Source organism: Entelurus aequoreus, linkage group LG02 (genome assembly GCF_033978785.1).
Source record: "Entelurus aequoreus isolate RoL-2023_Sb linkage group LG02, RoL_Eaeq_v1.1, whole genome shotgun sequence".
NCBI classification, from domain to species: Eukaryota; Metazoa; Chordata; class Actinopteri; order Syngnathiformes; family Syngnathidae; genus Entelurus; species Entelurus aequoreus.
The window spans coordinates 95,824,911-95,847,464 of NC_084732.1; the positions used below are offsets into that span (position 1 = coordinate 95,824,911).

At 36.3% G+C, this 22,554-nt stretch overlaps 1 protein-coding gene across 1 annotated transcript in view; it reads left to right on the forward strand.

The window, feature by feature from the left end:
- The first annotated feature begins 742 nt into the window (after positions 1-742).
- The window catches only part of rasa3 (RAS p21 protein activator 3), a 127,511-nt gene continuing 105,699 nt past the window's right edge, over positions 743-22,554 (forward strand). The window contains 1 exon segment of the mRNA XM_062035508.1: positions 743-1,008. Within this exon segment, the coding sequence (XP_061891492.1) occupies positions 954-1,008 (55 nt within the window). The 5' untranslated portion in view covers positions 743-953.

Genomic DNA, 22,554 nt, shown 5'->3' on the forward strand with positions numbered 1-22,554 from the left:
TTTAAAGAAATACACTCTATACATTGCTAATGTGGTAAATGACTATTCTAGCTGCAAATGTCTGGTTTTTGGTGCAATATCTACATAGGTGTATAGAGGCCCATTTCCAGCAACTATCACTCCAGTGTTCTAATGGTACAATGTGTTTGCTCATTGGCTCAGAAGGCTAATTGATGATTAGAAAACCCTCGTGCAATCATGTTCACACATCTGAAAACAGTTTAGCTCGTTACAGAAGCTACAAAACTGACCTTCCTTTGAGCAGATTGGAGCATCACATTTGTGGGGTCAATTAAATGCTCAAAATGGCCATAGAAAGAGAACTTTTATCTGAAACTCGACAGTCTATTCTTGTTCTTAGAAATGAAGGCTATTCCACAAAATTGTTTGGGTGACCCCAAACTTTTGAACGGTAGTGTATACATATATATATATATATATATATATATATATATATATATATATATATATATATATATATATATATATATATATATATGTATATATATATATATATATATATATATATATATATATATATATATATATATATATATATATATATATTATTAAAATTAATATATATTCACTGGTAGAAAATGGATGGATGGATGTAATATGTGACTGCAAGTTTGACACCCCTGGTCTACCCTGTGTGGCAGTGGCACAGGCCACGCCTCCGCACAGTGGGCGTGGCCTCGTCAAGCCACACCCCCACCGTGGCCGCTGCTGCTGCCGCTGAGTGACGGACCGCAGAAGAGAAGACGGTAGCGGTCCTCTTGTTCTCAACCAGCCGGCGGCGGAAGTCTTCCACTCGGCGTGTGATCGCTGCTGACCGTCCGAGCATCGATGAGCAAAACCTCCGGAATATTCCATTGCTGGAGAGGCCACAAGCGACCAGCGTGGAGGACTGTGTGCGTTTGGGCCGACTAAAGGGAAGTAAAGGCGGGAGTATGGCGGTGGAAGAGGAAGGTCTGCGCGTTTTCCAGAGCGTTAAAATAAAAATAGGTAAGAAGAAGAAGAACAAAAAAAAAAAAAAATCCCTCCCCCCAGTCTGGGCGCCTTTAATGGACGTCTCCTCGTTAACGGGCCATGTCTGTCTTGTTGAAATGTTATTGTCATTCAAATCACACGCTTTTCTCCCAGTGGAAATATAGACTGTGTATTTACAACAATAGCCTTTTATTCTACACCATTCTAGAAGCATTTTCTCCTTCCACTATGTGGAGCAGCTTTCTATATTTAGACATGCGGTTTGTGTAAGTGCATATTTCTTATGAATGAATGCTGTGAAAGCTCAGGTCAGAGTTCTCTTGACCCTTTTAGAAATGATCATTCCTGCACATGATGCATCTTTGCCTCCAGGCTGCATGTGTACTTCATAAATGTGTACTTCACAGCTTAATAACTGTGTACTTCATAGCTTGTAGTACTTAATAACTGTGTACTTCACAGCTTAATAACTGTGTACTTCATAGCTTGTAGTACTTAATAACTGTGTACTTCACAGCTTAATAACTGTGTACTCCATAGGTTGTAGTACTTAATAACTGTGTACTTCACAGCTTAATAACTGTGTACTTCATAGGTTGTAGTACTTAATAACTGTGTACTTCACAGCTTAATAACTGTGTACTCCATAGGTTGTAGTACTTAATAACTGTGTACTTCACAGCTTAATAACTGTGTACTTCATAGCTTGTAGTACTTAATAACTGTGTACTTCATAGGTTGTAGTACTTAATAACTGTGTACTTCACAGCTTAATAACTGTGTACTTCACAGCTTAATAACTGTGTACTTCATAGGTTGTAGTACTTAATAACTGTGTACTTCACAGCTTAATAACTGTGTACTTCATAGGTTGTAGTACTTAATAACTGTGTACTTCATAGGTTGTAGTACTTAATAACTGTGTACTTCATAGGTTGTAGTACTTAATAACTGTGTACTTCACAGCTTAATAACTGTGTACTTCATAGGTTGTAGTACTTAATAACTGTGTACTTCATAGGTTGTAGTACTTAATAACTGTGTACTTCATAGGTTGTAGTACTTAATAACTGTGTACTTCACAGCTTAATAACTGTGTACTTCATAGGTTGTAGTACTTAATAACTGTGTACTTCATAGGTTGTAGTACTTAATAACTGTGTACTTCACAGCTTAATAACGTGTACTTCATAGGTTGTAGTACTTAATAACTGTGTACTTCATAGGTTGTAGTACTTAATAACTGTGTACTTCATAGGTTGTAGTACTTAATAACTGTGTACTTCACAGCTTAATAACTGTGTACTCCATAGGTTGTAGTACTTAATAACTGTGTACTTCACAGCTTAATAACTGTGTACTCCATAGGTTGTAGTACTTAATAACTGTGTACTTCACAGCTTAATAACTGTGTACTTCATAGGTTGTAGTACTTAATAACTGTGTACTTCATAGGTTGTAGTACTTAATAACTGTGTACTTCAAAGCTTAATAACTGTGTACTTCATAGGTTGTAGTACTTAATAACTGTGTACTTCACAGCTTAACAACTGTGTACTTCATAGGTTGTAGTACTTAATAACGGTGTACTTCACAGCTTAATAACTGTGTACTTCATAGATTGTAGTACTTAATAACTGTGTACTTCATAGGTTGTAGTACTTAATAACTGTGTACTTCACAGCTTAATAACTGTGTACTCCATAGGTTGTAGTACTTAATAACTGTGTACTTCACAGCTTAATAACTGTGTACTCCATAGGTTGTAGTACTAATAACTGTGTACTTCATAGGTTGTAGTACTTAATAACTGTGTACTCCATAGGTTGTAGTACTTAATAACTGTGTACTTCACAGCTTAATAACTGTGTACTCCATAGGTTGTAGTACTTAATAACTGTGTACTTCATAGCTTAATAACTGTGTACTCCATAGGTTGTAGTACTTAATAACTGTGTACTTCATAGCTTAATAACTGTGTACTCCATAGGTTGTAGTACTTAATAACTGTGTACTTCATAGCTTGTAGCATTAATAAATGATATAATAAATGATAAATGGGTTATACTTGTATAGTGCTTTTCTACCTTCAAGGTACTCAAAGCGCTTTGACAGTATTTCCACATTCACACACACATTCACACACTGATGGAGGGAGCTGCCATGCAAGGCGCTAACCAGCAGCCATCAGGAGCAAGGGTGAAGTGTCTTGCCCAAGGACACAACGGACGTGACTAGGATGGTAGAAGGTGGGGATTGAACCCCAGTAACCAGCAACACTCCGATTGCTGACACAGCCACTCTACCAACTTCGCCACGCTGTCCCCAATAATGGTGTACTTCATAGCTTGTAGTACTTAATAACTGTGTACTTCATAGCTTGTAGTACTAATAACTGTGTACTTCATAGCTTGTAGTACTTAATAACTGTGTACTTCATAGCTTGTAGTACTAATAACTGTGTACTTCATAGCTTGTAGCACTTAATAACTGTGTACTTCATAGCTTGTAGTACTAATAACTATGTACTTCATAGCTTGTAGTACTTAATAACTGTGTACTTCATAGCTTGTAGTACTAATAACTGTGTACTTCATAGCTTGTAGTACTTAATAACTGTGTACTTCATAGCTTGTAGTACTAATAACTGTGTACTTCATAGCTTGTAGCACTTAATAACTGTGTACTTCATAGCTTGTAGTACTAATAACTATGTACTTCATAGCTTGTAGTACTTAATAACTGTGTACTTCATAGCTTGTAGTACTAATAACTGTGTACTTCATAGCTTGTAGTACTAATATATGTACTTCATAGCTTGTAGTACTTAATAACTGTGTACTTCATAGCTTGTAGTACTAATAACTGTGTACTTCATAGCTTGTAGTACTTAATAACTGTGTACTTCATAGCTTGTAGTACTTAATAACTGTGTACTTCATAGCTTGTAGTACTTAATAACTGTGTACTTCATAGCTTGTAGTACTTAATAACTGTGTACTTCATAGCTTTTAGTACTTAATAACTGTGTACTCCATAGGTTGTAGTACTTAATAACTGTGTACTTCATAGCTTGTAGTACTTAATAACTGTGTACTTCATAGCTTGTAGTACTTAATAACTGTGTACTTCATAGCTTGTAGTACTTAATAACTGTGTACTCCATAGGTTGTAGTACTTAATAACTGTGTACTTCATAGCTTGTAGCATTAATAACGGTGTACTCCATAGGTTGTAGCTTAAAAACTGTGTACTCCATAGGTTGTAGCATTAATAACTGTGTACGCCATAGTTTGTAGTACTTAATAACTGTGTACTCCATAGATTGTAGCATTAATAACTGTGTACTCCATAGGTTGTAGCATTAATAACTGTGTACTCCATAGCTTGTAGTACTTAATAACTGTGTACTCCATAGCTAGTAGTACTTAATAACTGTGTACTCCATAGGTTGTAGCATTAATAACTGTGTACTCCATAGGTTGTAGCATTAATAACTGTGTACTCCATAGGTTGTAGCATTAATAACTGTGTACTCCATAGCTTGTAGTACTTAATAACTGTGTACTCCATAGGTTGTAGCATTAATAACTGTGTACTCCATAGGTTGTAGCATTAATAACTGTGTAGTCCATAGCTTGTAGCATTAATAACTGTGTACTCCATAGGTTGTAGCATTAATAACTGTGTACTCCATAGGTTGTAGCATTAATAACTGTGTACTCCATAGCTTGTAGTACTTAATAACTGTGTACTCCATAGCTTGTAGCACTTAATAACTGTGTACTCCATAGGTTGTAGCACTTAATAACTGTGTACTCCATAGGTTGTAGCATTAATAACTGTGTACTCCATAGGTTGTAGCATTAATAACTGTGTACTCCATAGCTTGTAGTACTTAATAACTGTGTACTCCATAGCTTGTAGCATTAATAACTGTGTACTCCATAGGTTGTAGCATTAATAACTGTGTACTCCATAGCTTGTAGCACTTAATAACTGTGTACTCCATAGGTTGTAGTATTAATAACTGTGTACTCCATAGGTTGTAGCATTAATAACTGTGTACTCCATAGGTTGTAGCATTAATAACTGTGTACTCCATAGCTTGTAGCACTTAATAACTGTGTACTCCATAGCTTGTAGCACTTAATAACTGTGTACTCCATAGCTTGTAGCACTTAATAACTGTGTACTCCATAGCTTGTAGTACTAATAACTGTGTACTCCGTAGGTTGTACCAAATAACTGCTGCTATTAGGGCTGGAAACTGTATCACGATGTAAGTGTTTTTTGTATCGGTCGATGTCGATAATTATTGATATTTTTCATGGCCTATCGAAAATGCAGACCAGGAGAAAAAAAATGAAATATACGTACTGTATATATATTTGTATTTATTATAATCCCCTCAGACACACTGGGGTACCAGTACCACAGTTGTCAAACTCAAGGGCCGGGGACCAGATCGCCACGTCGTTGAAGGTTAACCGGCACATAATTTAGTGTGGCCCGTTAATTTAAATTGGCTTGCACATTTTTTAAGGTGACCCGTCCCATCGCTTAATGTGGACTATCACTTCATTTTAAGAGGCCCGCCACGTAGTTTAAAGTGGCTCACTACATTATTTACAGTGGGCCACGACATCTTTTAAACAGGCCCAGCACATAATTTAATGTTGCCTGCCATATCATTTAATGTGGCCTGTCACATTGTGTAAAGTGGCATGCCACCTTGTTTAAGGTGGACCGCCACATCATTTAAAGTGGTTTGCACATCCTTTAACGTGGCCCACCACTTCATTTAATTTGGCCTGCCACATCGTTTAATGTGGACCTTCACTCCATTTAAAGTGGTCCGCCACATAGTTTAAAGTGGCTCACCACATCATTTACAGTGGGCTGCAATGTCCTTTAAATTGGCCCAGAACATAATTTAATTTGGCCTGCAACATCCTTTAAGGTGAACCACCACATCATTTAAAGTGGTGTGCACAGCCTTTAAGGTGGACCACCCCTTCATTTAACGTGGCTCGCCACATCATTTATAGTGGCCTTCCACATCCTTTTTATGTGGCCCAGCACATCATTCAAGGTGGCCCGACACATCGTTTAAGGTAGCCTGCCACATCTTTTAAAGTGGTTTGCACACCCTTTAATTTGGCCTACCACGTCATTTAAATGGCCCGTCAAATTGTATTGTGGACCATCACTCCATTTAAAGTGGCCTGCCACATCCTTTAAGGTGGACCACCACGTCATTTAAAGTGGATCGCCAAATTATTTATTGTGGCCTGTCAAATCATTAATGTGGCCCGCCACATTCTTTAATGTGGCCCAGCACATCATTTAAGGTGTCTCGCCACATCGTTTAATGTGGCCTGCCACATCTTTTAAGTCGGTTTGCACATCCTTTAATTTGGCCCGCCAAATGGTTTAATGTGGACCATCACTCCATTTAAAGTGGCCGGCCACATCCTTTAAGGTGAACCACCACGTCATTTAAAGTGTTCTGCACAGTCTTTAAGGTGGACCACCCCTTCGTTTAATGTGGCTCGCCACATCCTTTAATGTGTCCCGCCACATCATTTAAGGTGGCCTGCCACATCTTTTAAGGTGCTTTGCACGACTTTAATTTGGCCCACCACATCATTTAAGTGGCCCGCCAAATCGTTTAATGTGGACCATCACTCCATTTAAAGTGCCCTGCCACATCCTTTAAGGTGAACCACCACATCATTTAAAGTGGTCTGCACAGCCTTTAAAGTGGACCACCCCTACATTTAATGTGGCTCACCACTTCATTTATAGTGGCCTGTCATGTCATTACAGCGGACCGGCACATCCCTGCCACATCTTTTAATGTGGTTTGCACATCCTTTAATTTGGCCCACCACATCATTTAAGTGGCCCGCCAAATCGTTTAATGTGGACCATCACTCCATTTAAAGTGCCCTGCCACATCCTTTAATGTGAACCACCACATCATTTAACGTGGTATGCACAGCCTTTAAGGTGGACCACCCCTACATTTAATGTGGCTCACCACATCATTTATAGTTGCTTGTCACATCATTAATTCGGCCCGCCACATCGTTTAAAGTGCCCTGCCACATCTTTTAAGGTGGTTTGCACATCCTTTAAAGTTTGCACATCCTTTAATTTGGCCCACCACATCATTTAAGTGGCCCGCCAAATCATTTAATGTGGACCATCACTCCATTTAAAGTGGCCTGCCACATCCTTTAAGGTGAACCACCACATCATTTAAAGTGGTCTGCACAGCCTTTAAGGTGGACCACTCCTACATTTAATGTGGCTCGCCACATCATTTATAGTGGCCTGTCACATCATTAATGGGCCGCGCCCGCCACGTCCTTTAAGGTGGCCCAGCACATCATTTAAGGTGTCCCGCCACATCGTTTAATGTGGTTTGCACATCAATCAATTTGGCCCGCCATATAGTTTAAAGTGGCTCACCACATAATTTGCAGTGGGCCGCAATATCCTTTAAATAGGCCCAGCACATCCTTTAATGTGGCCCGCCAGATCGTTCAAAGTGGCCATTTGAGGTGGTCCGCCACGTCATTTGCAATGCATGCAACTACATATGTTCTACACTTTAATATTATCTAATCATGCAACACGGTGTTCCAATTATTTTTCTTGGTTATCAAAAATGTAAACTTAAATATCTGCTTGTCAACTTGACTTTTGATATCAAAACAAGGTTATTCGTCCATCCATCCATTTTCTAACGCTTGTCCCTTTTGGGGTCGCGGGGGGTGCTGGAGCTTGTCTGTAAGTAAAAGTATAATATTCGAAAACAGTTTATTTCGCAAATTATGTAACGTGGCCATTACATGTTTAGTTTCATGTACATTCACTGTTACAAGGGACCCTCAGAGGGCAGCAGTATTTGCAACGTGGCCCTCAATAAAAACAAGTTTGACAACCCTGATATGGACAATATACGATTTACTGCGCTGGAAGACAACAACGGCTCTGTTTGATCAGTAAATTGTTAATATATTGTTACATGTTGCTGTATGTATGTTTTGATTAGACAGGAAACGTCTGCTCAGAGACAGATTCAGCGTTTCCCATAAACTGCCAAGATACCGGTGGCGGCAGGGGGCGTGGCTATGGGCGTGGTCAACATGACATCATTGAGTAATTTGCATAATTTACTACAATGATATAATTTTCTCTAAAAAGGCTCAAAAAATGTATACTTACTAATTAATAATAACAGTTTTGTTTTAAACGTCCATCCATCCATCCATCCATTTTACAATATAATTACAACACTTTATGTACATATTTATATACAGATTTGAACAATAAGTTATTCACTGAAATATATTTATTAATTGTGGTTCTTACAAAAAATATATCTTATAAAATATAAAAGCTCAAATGTCTCTTAAAGCTCTGCCCCTTTAATTAGTGCATACTAAATAATTTAACTTTAGCCAACTACTACAACCATATTATTTACCAGCAACATAAAGTGAAACAGAGGCAGAGGTGTCCTGCCACAGTCAGTAAGAAATAAACAGAAAACAGTAGTGGTCAAATACAAATAAGGCAACAAGAGAAGTATCCTACACTTCTCTTTTGTAAAGTAAATCTGAACAGCCTATATGGGCATCTACATCAACTATATGATTTGCCTGAGAAGGTGGACAGGACAAAAAAAAAAAAAAAACATTTTATTTTTATTTTTTATTTTATTTGTGGCGGACGTAATTGTTTCGTGGCGGGCCGCAACAAATAAATGAATGTGTGGGAAACACTGAGATTTGATTGGCGAAAATGTAGCCGATTGGCCAAAATGTGCGGCTAAGTTGCCGGTAATGTACAAAGTTCCAAGGTGGTGCATCATTGGCGGGGATTGGTCGAATTGAGTCATTTCATTGCTCATTCCTGGAGGTACTGAATAGTTCCAGTCTTTCCCGGGGAACTGCTACAATATCTATGGCAGTGGGTTGGGATGCTTAGTTGATGTCATTGTCTAATTGCACAGTTTTATTTTTGGCCATGACACATGGGCATGTTATTTCTATGGTGAAAAGGTCTGAATACTCGCTAAATATACAACAAAGGTTGCTAAGTTGGCAAAATGATCCCTCCTGCTACGTCTTCTTATACCTCTTAAGAGGCAGAGTTACGATGCCATCTATTGTACAGAGTTGTTAGCTTCGTGTGTATTTCTTCACAATCTCATGACGTAAAATATTGCGTCTTGATTTTTTCGTCATCTTCATACAGACTCGAAAGTTTCGATGTCGAGGCACTTCCGGGAAACGTGAACGACGTCATTAACCAATGTGCTCGTCAATTAGTACAAACCCCGTTTCCATATGAGTTGGGAAATTGTGTTAGATGTACAAACTGTACAAAAATAACACTACTTAGAGAAAACAAAAAACACGTGTACATGGACAACATTTATTTAATCTAATCTTCATTCGGATTAGAACATTACTGTGTACATGGACCCTGAAAAAAATGTATCTGATTATGACGTGCATTTTCATGCATCACACCTTAAATTGGAATACTTTACTGTGACTCGCGCAGAACATAACATAAATGGAAAGATGTGGTATTGTGTGTGCTATGGCGCCATCTTTCGGACGAGGTCGCTTACTTCAGGTTGCTGAAGAATAAGCAGTGATTTCCACAGTAAACAAACATAGCTCCGTGCATTTCTGCTTGTCCGACGTTATCACTGTATTTATTTATAATTTTTTCCTTTTGTTCACTACTTTTGTTTTACCTCTCTTTTTCGTATGGAGCTGTTCTGTGCTTTTCATAGCTATTGATGCACATCGCAAACCACCTTAAACTGGGCGGTCACATGGCGTTGCTGCAATGGCGATAAGTAGGTCGGCGGCCGATTGTCACGAACGATAATGGCGATTATCGACGCTAATTGAGTTATCGAATATCGGCCCAGGGTTAGTTTGAATAATGGATTGGATTTATAGAACACGTTTCTAAACACTTTCTGGACATCTCATCATTCATTCACTCCACATTCACACGATGATGGTGGTAAGCTACATTTGTAGCCACAGCTGCCTTGGGGTAGACTGAATGTCCAGGATGAATGAAATGTGTTGTGGGGAAAATGGTTTGAATTGGTTGAGAGACATTAGAAAAATGGTGCAATGTCCTGGAAAATGTGAAATTTCAGGAAGAAGAAAAAAAAACCTAGTGCCATGAATGAGCCAAAAATTTTGAAAGAGGAATGGTTTGAATCGAAAGAAAAAATGTGGGAGGAGGCATTGACACAATAATATGAAACATTTGATATTCAAACAAAAGATATGCCTTGTGCGCTGGGGGGTGGGGGATGTACTCTGTATGTTTCTATTTTGAAACATTTAATTCCCTGCGTGTGCTCTAATTGTTGTCCCTGGTCGATACGGAACAATCTCCCTGACATCTGGCACTTCATTCATCCTGTCCGGATTGTTTTGACTCCAAATGTGCGACAGAAGGGAGGAATAAACAAATGAAAACCCACATTTGACAAAAACAACCCAATGACTCTTTTTCAGTCCAGCTGATCCCTACAAGTTTCACAGGTTTCCATGCTTTTCAGGGGATTTTCTATAAATAAATAATAATAATAATAATATATAATAATAATAATATAAATAATTTTCAAAAAAATGTATGAAATCCCCTGAAGAGCAAGGAAACCTTTGAAACAGGCTTGTAGGGATGAAATAGCCTCTGTGTTTTTTTCCTGACCTAACGTATACATATTTATATGTATATACAGTATATATATATATATATATATATATATATATTATCGAGGTTTCTGTGGTTTATCCGTTATACAGTGCTCAATACCGGGGTAGAGCGGAATATACGTTAGGTCAGGAAAAACACAGAGGCTATTTCATCCCTACAAGTTTCACAGGTTTCCATGCTTTTCAGGGGATTTTCTATAAATAAATAATAATAATAATATATATAATAATAATAATAATAATAATATAAATAATTAAAAACATTTTTTATGAAATCCCCTGAAGAGCAAGGAAACCTTTGAAACAGGCTTGTCGGGATGAAATAGCTTCTGTGTTTTTTTCCTGACCTAACGTATACATATTTATATGTATATACAGTATATATATATATATATTATCGAGGTTTCTGTGGTTTATCCGTTATACAGTGCTCAATACCGGGGTAGAGCGGAATATACGTTAGGTCAGGAAAAACACAGAGGCTATTTCATCCCTACAAGCCTGTTTCGCAGGTTTCCCTGCTCTTCAGGGGATTTTATATAAATAAATAATAATAATAATATATATAATAATAATAACAATAATATAAATAGTTAAAAATGTTTTTAATGAAATCCTCTGAAGAGCAAGGAAACCTGCGAAACAGGCTTGTAGGGATGAAATAGCCTCAGTGTTTTTTTTGTGACCTAACATATACATATTTATATGTATATATTTATACATATATGTATATATATATATATATATATATATATATATATATATATATATATATATATATATATATATATATATATATATATATATATATATATATATATATATTATATTAATATGATGGATAGATGATTAATATACTTGATGTATAATTAATATAATTGGATAATAAGAGTATGTGAAAGTTTGACTCTTACCTCGTTTACTTTCGTGACAATCTTCTTAAAGTTTTGTAATAAATCAAAAACAAGCAGCTAAAATGGGCCAAACATGGATAAGTGTGGGTAGTGTTCTACATTTTTTCCCATCATGCACTCTAACGGACACCAGGATTAGGGAAGGTTGTTTGGATTGTGTTATATAAGTAAATGCTATGCTATTATTTCGAAATACTTTCAAGGGTCATTGATCTTATTTTTCTCACATTGTCCACAAGATGGCATCAAATGTGTAGCATTCAGAGACCGCCTGGTATTTAAGATTAATTTGAAAGCGATGCTTTGTTGAACTCATATTGTCCCGCGGGCCAAATTGTAGAGGCTGGCGGGCCGCACTTGCCGTAGTTTGGACACCCCTGCCTTATATGAATACTTGGAGAAAAATAGGTTGCGTAATAATTACATGATAATGACGAACATTCCTGTGTTCGAGGCTGTCATCACTTTCATGCTCAGACTGTTATAGAGATGTAACGATATGAACGTTTGTTATCACGGTTATTGTGACCCAATTGTTTTAACATATATCAGTAATGACGTGGTGTTTTTTAATGTACTCAAAAAGTACCTATACGCATGCTGATATATTTAGATTTTTTAATAACTAAAATGAATAGACCCACTGTTAAAAAGCCCACTATTTTGCATGTTTTTAGTTTCTTATGCTTCACTGAAAAGAGTGTTCTGGCAGGCGTTGTGGTGTCCTACTCTGTTCAGCGGTCCTTAAACGCCTCCATGTCATATTCCTTCAATAAGAGAAGGACTGCTATGTTCTGAGAGAGCACAGCTTGTAGGTTCAATGTATAAAATGTAATATCTCAGTTGCTCAGACAAAAATGTGTTAATTCAAGTTTAGATTGGGGTATGTCCTTCTTAACGGGGAAAGACATTAATGTCTCTTGTATTATTTAGCATTTGAACCAATTCGATACAGAGTTCCGGTACCTCGGAATCCTTACTGGTACTCAACAATACCAAGTTTTGGTACTTTTGTGTGTGTTAATGTAACCCACTTGCTTCGGTCCCCGCCTTTTTGCGTTCCACTCCGCACGGAACTCGAACCTACATCGTTTGGCATGAGAGGCAGGCGTGCTAACCACCAAGCCATCATCTCAATAGCCAGCATTGCTCTTTGAAGTTGTCAGGGATTGAGGTTTACCAACGTACACTGGCTGGCCTGCGTTACCCTCACCCCCCTAACCCTCATTCTCATCTGAATCACGGCGCCATTGTAACCCACTCGAACTCGAACCTGGGACGTTCGGCACACTAGCTGACCTCGGATACATTGTTTATGATAATAACATCTCATTTGAGCTGATTACGATAACTGCTGTCCAGTTGCTGTATCTTGTTTCATTATCACATTTCTGAGTCTCATTTGCAGGTATGACATTCAATCAATCAATCAAAGTTTACTTATATAGCCCTAAATCACGAGTGTCTCAAAGGGCTGCACAAGCCACAACGAAAAAAACTCAACACAATAGGCACAATGAGAAACCTCGGAGGGGACCGCAGATGTGGGGACCCCTTCCACCCCCTGTGCGACCGGTGAAATGGACGTCGAGTGGATCTAGTTAATAGTGTGATAGTCCAGTCCATAGTGGGGCCAGCAGGGCAATTGCAGTTGTCAATTGCACCCTACAAATGTCATGTCTGTGATCATGTTTTGTTTAAGTTATGTCCTGTTTGGTTGTTTAAGACTCTTAGTTCATGTTTATGCTCCCTTGTTTGGTCACCATGGTTACCCATTAGTTTCACCTGTTGCACATTTTGATTCACGCACCTGTCACTAATAATGTCACTGTTATTTAAGCCTGTCTTTTTCTGATGGTTATCCTGGCGACATTACTTCTGTTACCTCTGATACTTCTGCTACCATACTTCATGCTGATCGTTTCACGTTATAGTAAGTGTCTTTTTGGTTTCATGTTCATAGTTTTTGTCTAAGTATTAGTTTTGTTCATAGCCAAGTTTGTTCTCCGCCTTGTGCGCACCTTTTGTTTGTACCCTTTTTGAGTGATAAATTAAATCATGTCCCTACCTTCACGCCATGTCCGATCCAACTTTTCTTGCATCTCGGGAAAACAAACCCCTCATAGTCCACGTCTTGACAACAAAGTGGTAATTCTGTAAGAATTGTACTTACTAGGCAGCAGCTGTTTGATTTTAATGTACATATTAGTTGTAGTTTTCTTTGACAAATTTGAAGGTGTGGAAATCCGTCAGTCTTCCCCAGGGCAGCTGTGGCTACAAAAAGTAGCTTACCACCACCAGGTGTGAATAAATGACGGGTTTTTAACATGTAAAAGCGACTTTGGGTACTTAGAAAAGCGCTATATAAATCGCAGGTATTATTATTAAATCCCAATGTAAAATCGCTAATGCTCATTAGTAGCGTGTCAATAGCAAAGCCAATGTATAATAGCATCAGGCTAGCGCATTTTTGGAAAAGTGAAGCTTTACTTTACTTACATTGGTGGGTTTTTTTGAGTCAATTGCTTTGTTGGCATTGAAAATTGCAATATTACCTAGAGGTAGTTTTGCTATGATCGCCAAGTGCCGAAGTGCGAAGAGCCGGCTGACTTGGCAACCAGGCGTGACGTCACGCGCAACCCAGGTACTATTTTACGTTAATCGCTGCACTGCAAAAAGTCAGTGTTCAAAAACAAGAAAGAAAAATACAAAATTGAGGGGTATTTTATTTGAACTAAGCAAAATTATCTGCCAATAGAACAAGAAAATTTGGCTTGTCAAGACTTTCCAAAACAAGTAAAATTAGCTAACATCAATGAACCCAAAAATACCTTAAAATAAGTATATTCTCACTAATAACAAGTGCACTTTTCTTGGCAGAAAATAAAAATATGAGACATTTTTTCTCAATATGATGAAAAATATTCTTAAATGAAGTAAATGCTAGTGCCATTATCTTGACATAATGATATGCGCTCGGCATTACATTTCTTGAAACCAGCAAACTTATACTAAAAACTAGTTTATTTTTCTTAATGGAAAGGCAACAAGGCAACCGCTTGTTACTCTCGGGGTCTCCTAGCCACTCAGGCAAATCATATTGTCTAAAAAAGCATTTTTCCATCGACAACATGACATTATCGCGCCAAGTGCGTGCTTTTTCAGTCAATTAGTGCGCAAGGAATATATATATATATATATATATATATATATATATATATATATATATATATATATATATATATATATATATATATATATATATATATATATATATATACAGCCCGGCCCCCGGCCAAACACTTTTTAATTGTAATTTTGAAGACTTTATCTGAATGTGCATGAACTATTTTTGTTCAAAAATAGTTTGAAATGACACATGTGAAATGTTTAAATATTAACTGTCAGTTTGCTGTACTGTGCCAACTGTAATACTATATAAGTACTTGTTTTCTTTTGTTTCATTGGAAACTACGAGACACAAATGTGTCAAAGTCATCATTTTTTTGTTCATGCTTGAAATAAGAAATTATTACTTTAAAAAAGTAGTTTTATACTTGTGAGTGTTGATGACACAGCTTTGCATCAGTTGATATTGTAGTTTCAAGCATGTTTTACTCAATATAGGTCATCAAATCTCAGCTACAAGCTGTAATATCTTACTGAGATCATTTAGGACCAAAACCCTTAAAACGAGTAAAACACTAACATAAAATCTGCTTAGTGAGAAGAATGATCTTATCAGACAGAAAATAAGCAAATATCACCCTTATTTGAGATATTTAATCTTACTTAGATTTCAGTTTTTGCAGTGTGCCTGGTTGGACTGGCGGGATTCGGTCGGTGCTAAAAAAGTACCAAATTCGGTACCCATCCCTACTTGTATTCATGTTAGCATTCAAGCTAGCGAGTTAGCGCCAGCCCTTCCTAGAGTTTATCAAATTGCGGCTATCAATCACGGTTGTTTGATATTTTTCATTCAAAACTGTAATACTAACCGTCTAGGGCAGGGGTCGGCAACCCAAAATGTTGAAAGAGCCATATTGGACCAAAAATACAAAAACAAATCTGTCTGGAGCCGCAAAAAGTTAAAAGCCATATAACATACAGATAGTGTGTCATGAGATATAAATTGAATTAAGATGACTTAAAGGAAACTAAATTACCTCAAATATAGCTACAAATGAGGCATAATGATGCTATATGTACATATAGATAGCTTAAATAGCATGTTAGCATCGATTAGCTTGCAGTCATGCAGTGACCAAATATGTCTGATTAGCACTCCACACAAGTCAATAACATCAACAAAACTCACCTTTGTGCATTCATGCACAACGTTAAAAGTTTGGTGGACAAAATGAGACAGAAAAAAAAGTGGCATAAAACACGTCCTAGAAAGTTATACATGTAAACAAACTACGGTGAGTTCAAGGACCGCCAAAATTAGTAGGACAAAAGGGTGCTCGCCAAATACTCGAATCAGTGAAGCATGTTTAATATAAACAGTGTGCTTTATAACAATTAGGGAGGTTTGTGTCATGTTTGTCCTCCTACAGAAACCATATTCAAACAAAAAATATATATTTTTCCCCTCATCTTTTTCAATTTTTAATACATTTATGAAAAAGCTCCAGAGAGCCACTAGGGCGGCGCTAAAGAGCCGCATGCGGCTTTAGAGCCGCGGGTTGCCGACCCCTGGTCTAGGTTTTCACCGCAGTTATTGTTAATACCGTTTATTGTCACATCCCTAGACTGTTATAATATTATCATAGACTTAGGTCACCTCACAGTCATCATGTTGTGCGATCCTTACATGCCCGTGGAACCCTTGCATCACTTTGTTTTCACCCGATTCTCTTCGGCATGCGGCCGATGACTCAGAGCTGAATGTTTGTTTTGAGGAGACCACTTATTATGGTGACGCTCTTCCAGATGATGACTCTCCCGAGTTTACGGGAGGAACGCGACACCGGGAGTCCACGCTGTCTGTAGAACAGGAAACAGGAAACTACCCCCCAATTCACTTCCTGATTGGCTGCACTAGACTACAGAAGAATTGTTTTGTTTCCCCTGCCTGGCATCAAGCTAATACGTGGCAGATGTGGTGGGACACAGAGGAGGACAGAAGTGGTGTCTCACACTTCGGCGCGGGCTGCACTTCGTCTGTCAGTGCTGCGACAGGCAGCCAAATTCTCAGCGGCACAGCTGGAGGCGGAACTTTGCACTAATTAACAACAACACGTGCGCGTCGAACTTCTCTTTTGCTGTTGAAACACAATTTGATAAACGAGTGAAATGCACAGAAAAGTATGGACGGTACTTTTCACATTTGAACTGATATGGTACCAGTTCCCGGTACTCAATTGTAGGTACTTTTATGTGTTCCTTTGTTAATTCTTGTAAACAAGAACATATTTTTTTTAATCAAACATTGAACACTGAGCTGATACTGATAACTGTGCTGTCCTGTTTTGTTACATCTTGCTTTCTTACACGTCTAAGTCTCATTTGCAAGTATTTTATACTAGTAATTTGAATCTTACCACAACTCACGATTAGATTAGATTCCAATTATTTGGGATGACCATTCAATTCAAACGGATTCTCGCAATATATTATTTGGCATACCAATTCTAACAAAAGCTCCTTTCGGCTGCCGGCATTTGACAAACACACACGAGTAAGCGTGCAAATGGCTTAAAATATTATTAAAAATTGATTCTTAAAAAAATATATATATGTGTGTGTGTGTGTGTGTATATATATATACAGTATATATATATATATATATATATATATATATATATATATATATATATATATATATATATATATATATATATATATATATATATATATATATATATATATATATACATATATATATATATATATATATATACATATATATATATATATATATATATATATATATATATATATATATATATATATATATATATATATATATATATATGTGTGTGTGTGTGACAATCATTGGTACTTTAATCTTAATCTTTAATATTAGGGCTGCAACAACTAATCGATTAAAATCGATTATTAAAATAGTTGCCGATTAATTTAGTCATCGATTCGTTGGATCTATGCTATGCGCATGCGCATAGTTTTTTATTTTATTTTTTAAAATTTTTTTTTTTTTTTTTTTTTTTTACTAAACCTTTATTTATAAACTGCAACATTTACAAACAGCTGAGAAACAATAATCAAAATAAGTATGGTGCCAGTATGTTTTTTTTTCTCCCAATAAAATACTGGATAGGATAGAAATGTAGTTTGTCTCTTTTATCCGATTATTAATCGATTAATCGAAGTAACAATCGACAGATTAATCGATTATCAAATTAATCGTTAGTTGCAACAATAATATATATATATATATATATATATATATATATATATATATATATATATATATATATATATATATATATATATATATATATATATATATATATATATATATATATATATATATATATATATATATATGTGTGTGTGTGTACACGTTAGGTCAGGAAAAAACACAGAGGCTATTTCATCCCTACAAGCCTGTTTCCCGTGCGAAACAGGCTTGTAGGGATGACATTTTCCTGACCTAACGTATATATTCCGCTGTACCCCAGTATTAAGCACTGTATGAACGGCTAAACCACAGAAACCTCGACCATATGTGTATACATATACACATATACATGTGTATATATTAGGGTTGTCCCGATACCAATATGTTTGTATTTCGATACTTTTCTAAATAAAGGGGACCACAAAAAAATGACATTATTGCCTTTATTTTAACAAAAAATCTTAGGATACATTAAACATATGTTTCTTATTACAATCGAAGAACAAGTTTGTCCTTAAATAAAATAGTGAACATATTAGACAACTTGTCTTTTAGTAGTAAGTAAGCAAACAAAGGCTCCTAATTAGTCTGCTGACTAATGCAGTAACATATTGTGTCAGTTATCATTCTATTATTTTGTCTAAATTATAAAGGACAAGCTGTAAAGATTGATTATTAATCCACTTGTTCATTTATTGTTAATATCTGGTTATTTTCCGTTTCAACATGTTCTATCTACACTGCTCTTAGAATGTAATATTCACTTATTCTTCTGTTGTTTGGATACTTTACATTAGTTTTGGATGATACTACAAATGTAGGTATCGATCCGATACCAAGTAGTTACAGGATCATACATTGGTCATAGTTTAAGTTCTCATGTGTCCAGGGACGTATTTCCTGAGTTTATGACTACAATATGAATTTAAAAGAAACAAGATTTTGTGACGATAAAAAATATTGATGTAATAAAAGTAGTATCGACTAGATCTGCTCTTGCACTTGGTATCATTACAGTGAATGTCAGGTGTGGATACACCCATGGCATTTGTTTACATTGTGACGCTGGTGAGCTATTGTAACCTACGATATGTAGTAAAGCATATTTAGGTATTCCTCGTCCTGCTGGGATGATACTTGTAAAAAACTCACTTTAATTGTCACCATGGAGGCGAGGATTAGTGATTTAGAAGTAGATAAAACACTGCCGACTGCGAATAGATGTTAGCTGCTAGCTAGCTAGCCATGTCTTAAAGCACCTCTTCCTGAGGGCATTTCAGTGTTATAACTTCACCTTTATTGTTAGTTTTTAAGCCAAAATACGTGCGTTCTCCCTTTTCTGTCTACACACTGTGTCTGTTTGTAAGTATTCCGTGATTGTGCGCTGCCGAACATGCTTCTCTGCTCGTAATACCAGCAATGTCATGCCGTGACGACGACGTGCCGTCATGCTTGTAAAAAATATTAATATGGTATATAGTACCGTTTTTGATTGAATCTTCATCTAAACAGAATTATGTGAGCATCTTGTTGGTCAACATCCCAGTGAGAGTGGAAATATTACAGTAAGCGTTTGTTTTATTATGGTTCATTATGGTTAGTTTGTATGTTTAGTACCTAGCAATGCTGCGGATGCTATAGTGCAGGGGTGTCCAAACTTTTTCCACTGAGGGCCGCACACGGAAAAATTAAAGCATGCGGGGGCCTTTTTGATATTTTTCATTTTCAAACCATAACAAAATACATGGATTTTTTTTTTTTTTTTTACCTTTAGGGCTCCCGGGGACCATAAAGGGTCTAAGTCATTAAAATGTAAAAAAGCCAAGTCGAATTATTATATATATATATATATATTTTAAATTCTTACAGTAAATCTCTACAGTATATCAACTTCAGGTTGAAATAAAGTTAAAAAAAACAAAAAGATTTTATGCCTTTTCTGTCAAAGACAACTTTGTTTTTTATAATAAAACTGAAATATGCAGTATTTCCCCCACTGCCCAAAACATTCAAAAAGCAATGTTTGATGTGAAGTAATTAGAGCCTTAAAAAGATCAATAATGCAGGACACCATTCATTATTATTTTTGAGTAATCACAGTGAAAAGACAAATAAAATCCCATTAAATATATTTGGGACCCAAAAGGTGTCCCATTCATAAAGTGATACATTTTTATTAGTTTTTTTTTTTACTTTCAACACTTAAGTTACGAGATGAACTTCAGATATATCGGTCGATTTTACATTTGAACTATTATTTTGTTTGTTTTATGCTCTTTTGTCAAAGAAAACATTGATGTTTTCGTATGGCAACCACACAATATTTTCCACATAAAACAGTTTAAAGTTAAATATTTGAAATAATTGGAGCCTTGAATAGGTCAATAATTCATTATAACATTTAGTTATTTTTTCTTTTTTTTTGAGAAATGGCAAAAAAAAACAAAAATAAAGAAAAAAAACAGCCTGCATGGCAGCTTTGTGTCAACATTGCAACTTTTTCTAGTCAGATTTCACCTCATTCCACTTTTTTTAATGTTTTTTTTTAATTTTTGCAATAGCATTTCCAGAACGTGTGGCGAGCCGGTAAACTATTAGCCGCGGGCCGCAAATGGCCCCCGGGCCGCACTTTGGACACCCCTACTATAGTGTCACAACAAAACTGCATCCATCACTCGGCTTTTGAAACGTATTGATCATCCTCTTTGTGTTCAGGCTCAAAAATATAAGGTTCTGGATAGGGATGTCTGATAATGGCTTTTTGCCGATATCCGATATTGTCCAACACTTTAATTACCGATACCGATATCAACCGATACCGATATCAACCGATATATGCAGTCGTGAAATTAACACATTATTATGCCTAATTTGGACAACCAGGTATGGTGAAGATAAAAAAAAAAAAAAGAAAAATAAATTAAAAACATTTTCTTGAATAAAAAAGAAAGTAAAACAATATAAAAACAGTTACATAGAAACTAGTAATTAATGAAAATGAGTCAAATTAACTGTTAAAGGTTAGTACTATTAGTGGACCAGCAGCACGCACAATCATGTGTGCTTACGGACTGTATCCCTTGCAGACTGTATTGATATATATTGATATATAATGTAGGAACCAGAATATTAATAACAGAAAGAAACAACCCTTTTGTGTGAATGAGTGTAAATGGGGGAGGAAGGTTTTTTGGGTTGATGCACTAATTGTAAGTGTATCTTGTGTTTTTTATGTTGATTTAATAAAAAAAAATAAAATAAAAAAAATGATACAGATAATAAAAAAAACGATACCGATAATTTCCGATATTACATTTTAACGCATTAATTGGCCGATAATATCGGCCATCTCTAGTTCTGGATCATATTTTTTTTACAAAAGTAAACGTTGATGGCGCTCACAAAGTCTGCTTGATTAGCATTGTTGTTGATGGGCAAGGGATCTGTGGTTCCTAGCGCTACGTCACGCGATCATGTGACCGGCTTTTTCATTATCTCTCAAAATGGCTCAGGAATCTCCTTGAGATTGATACTCTTTTGATCATATCTATTTATTCGCAAACTTTTTTTTGTCTTAAATCAGATCTATGTGATAATAGCTTCAATATAGAGGCAACTTGTTTTTCCACTCTACTGGCACTTTAAAGGTATGAGCCGGTAAACATAACCTGGAATAAGTTAGGAATGTAGTACATATTAATGCCCAACAGTTGTGTAATACCTTCGACAGTACCACTGATGGAATAACTTGTTTGGCACCTTGTAATTTAAAATAGCTTCTGGGTCAATTAAAAACCATACCACACGTGCACATATCCAAGAAAGCTTCAGAGATAGAAATGTTGACATTCAAACATCAGACCTGTAAAAATGTCAACTATGATGTAATAATAGTGTGGGACGCATGTAAATATGTCTTGTCAAAGATACGTCAAACCAGTTTTAGTTTGAAACCGGTACCAAACTATTTACAACAAAATCCTAAAAGAGATGCACACATACAAAGGTTACTTTTAAAAGTTCAACTGAACCCACATACGAAACATTTTTGAACTGATGACACTTGACTTTTACAAATTGGGAACATACTTGTTCATATTAAATCTTTGAAAATGTGTAATTTTTTGATTACATTAAATTAGGGTTACAGGGTTACTAATAAAAGTACCGTGGTACTAATGAATTTAAAAATGTACTATACTGCCTTTGGAAAATGCCAGTACTTTTTTTTCATGGACATGATGGCGCGCCTTGGTGACAGTGTTGGTATATGACCGAGGCGCATGTGAAAACCCAAAACCAGTGAAGTTGGCACGTTGTGTAAATCGTAAATAAAAACATAATACAATGATTTGCAAATCCCTTTCAACCTGTATTCAATTGAATAGACTACAAAGACAAGATCCTTAACGTTCGAACCGGTAAACTTTGTTATTTTTTGCAAATATTAGCTCGTTTGCAATCTGATGCCTCCAATATGTTTCAAAAAAGCTGGCACAAGTGGCAA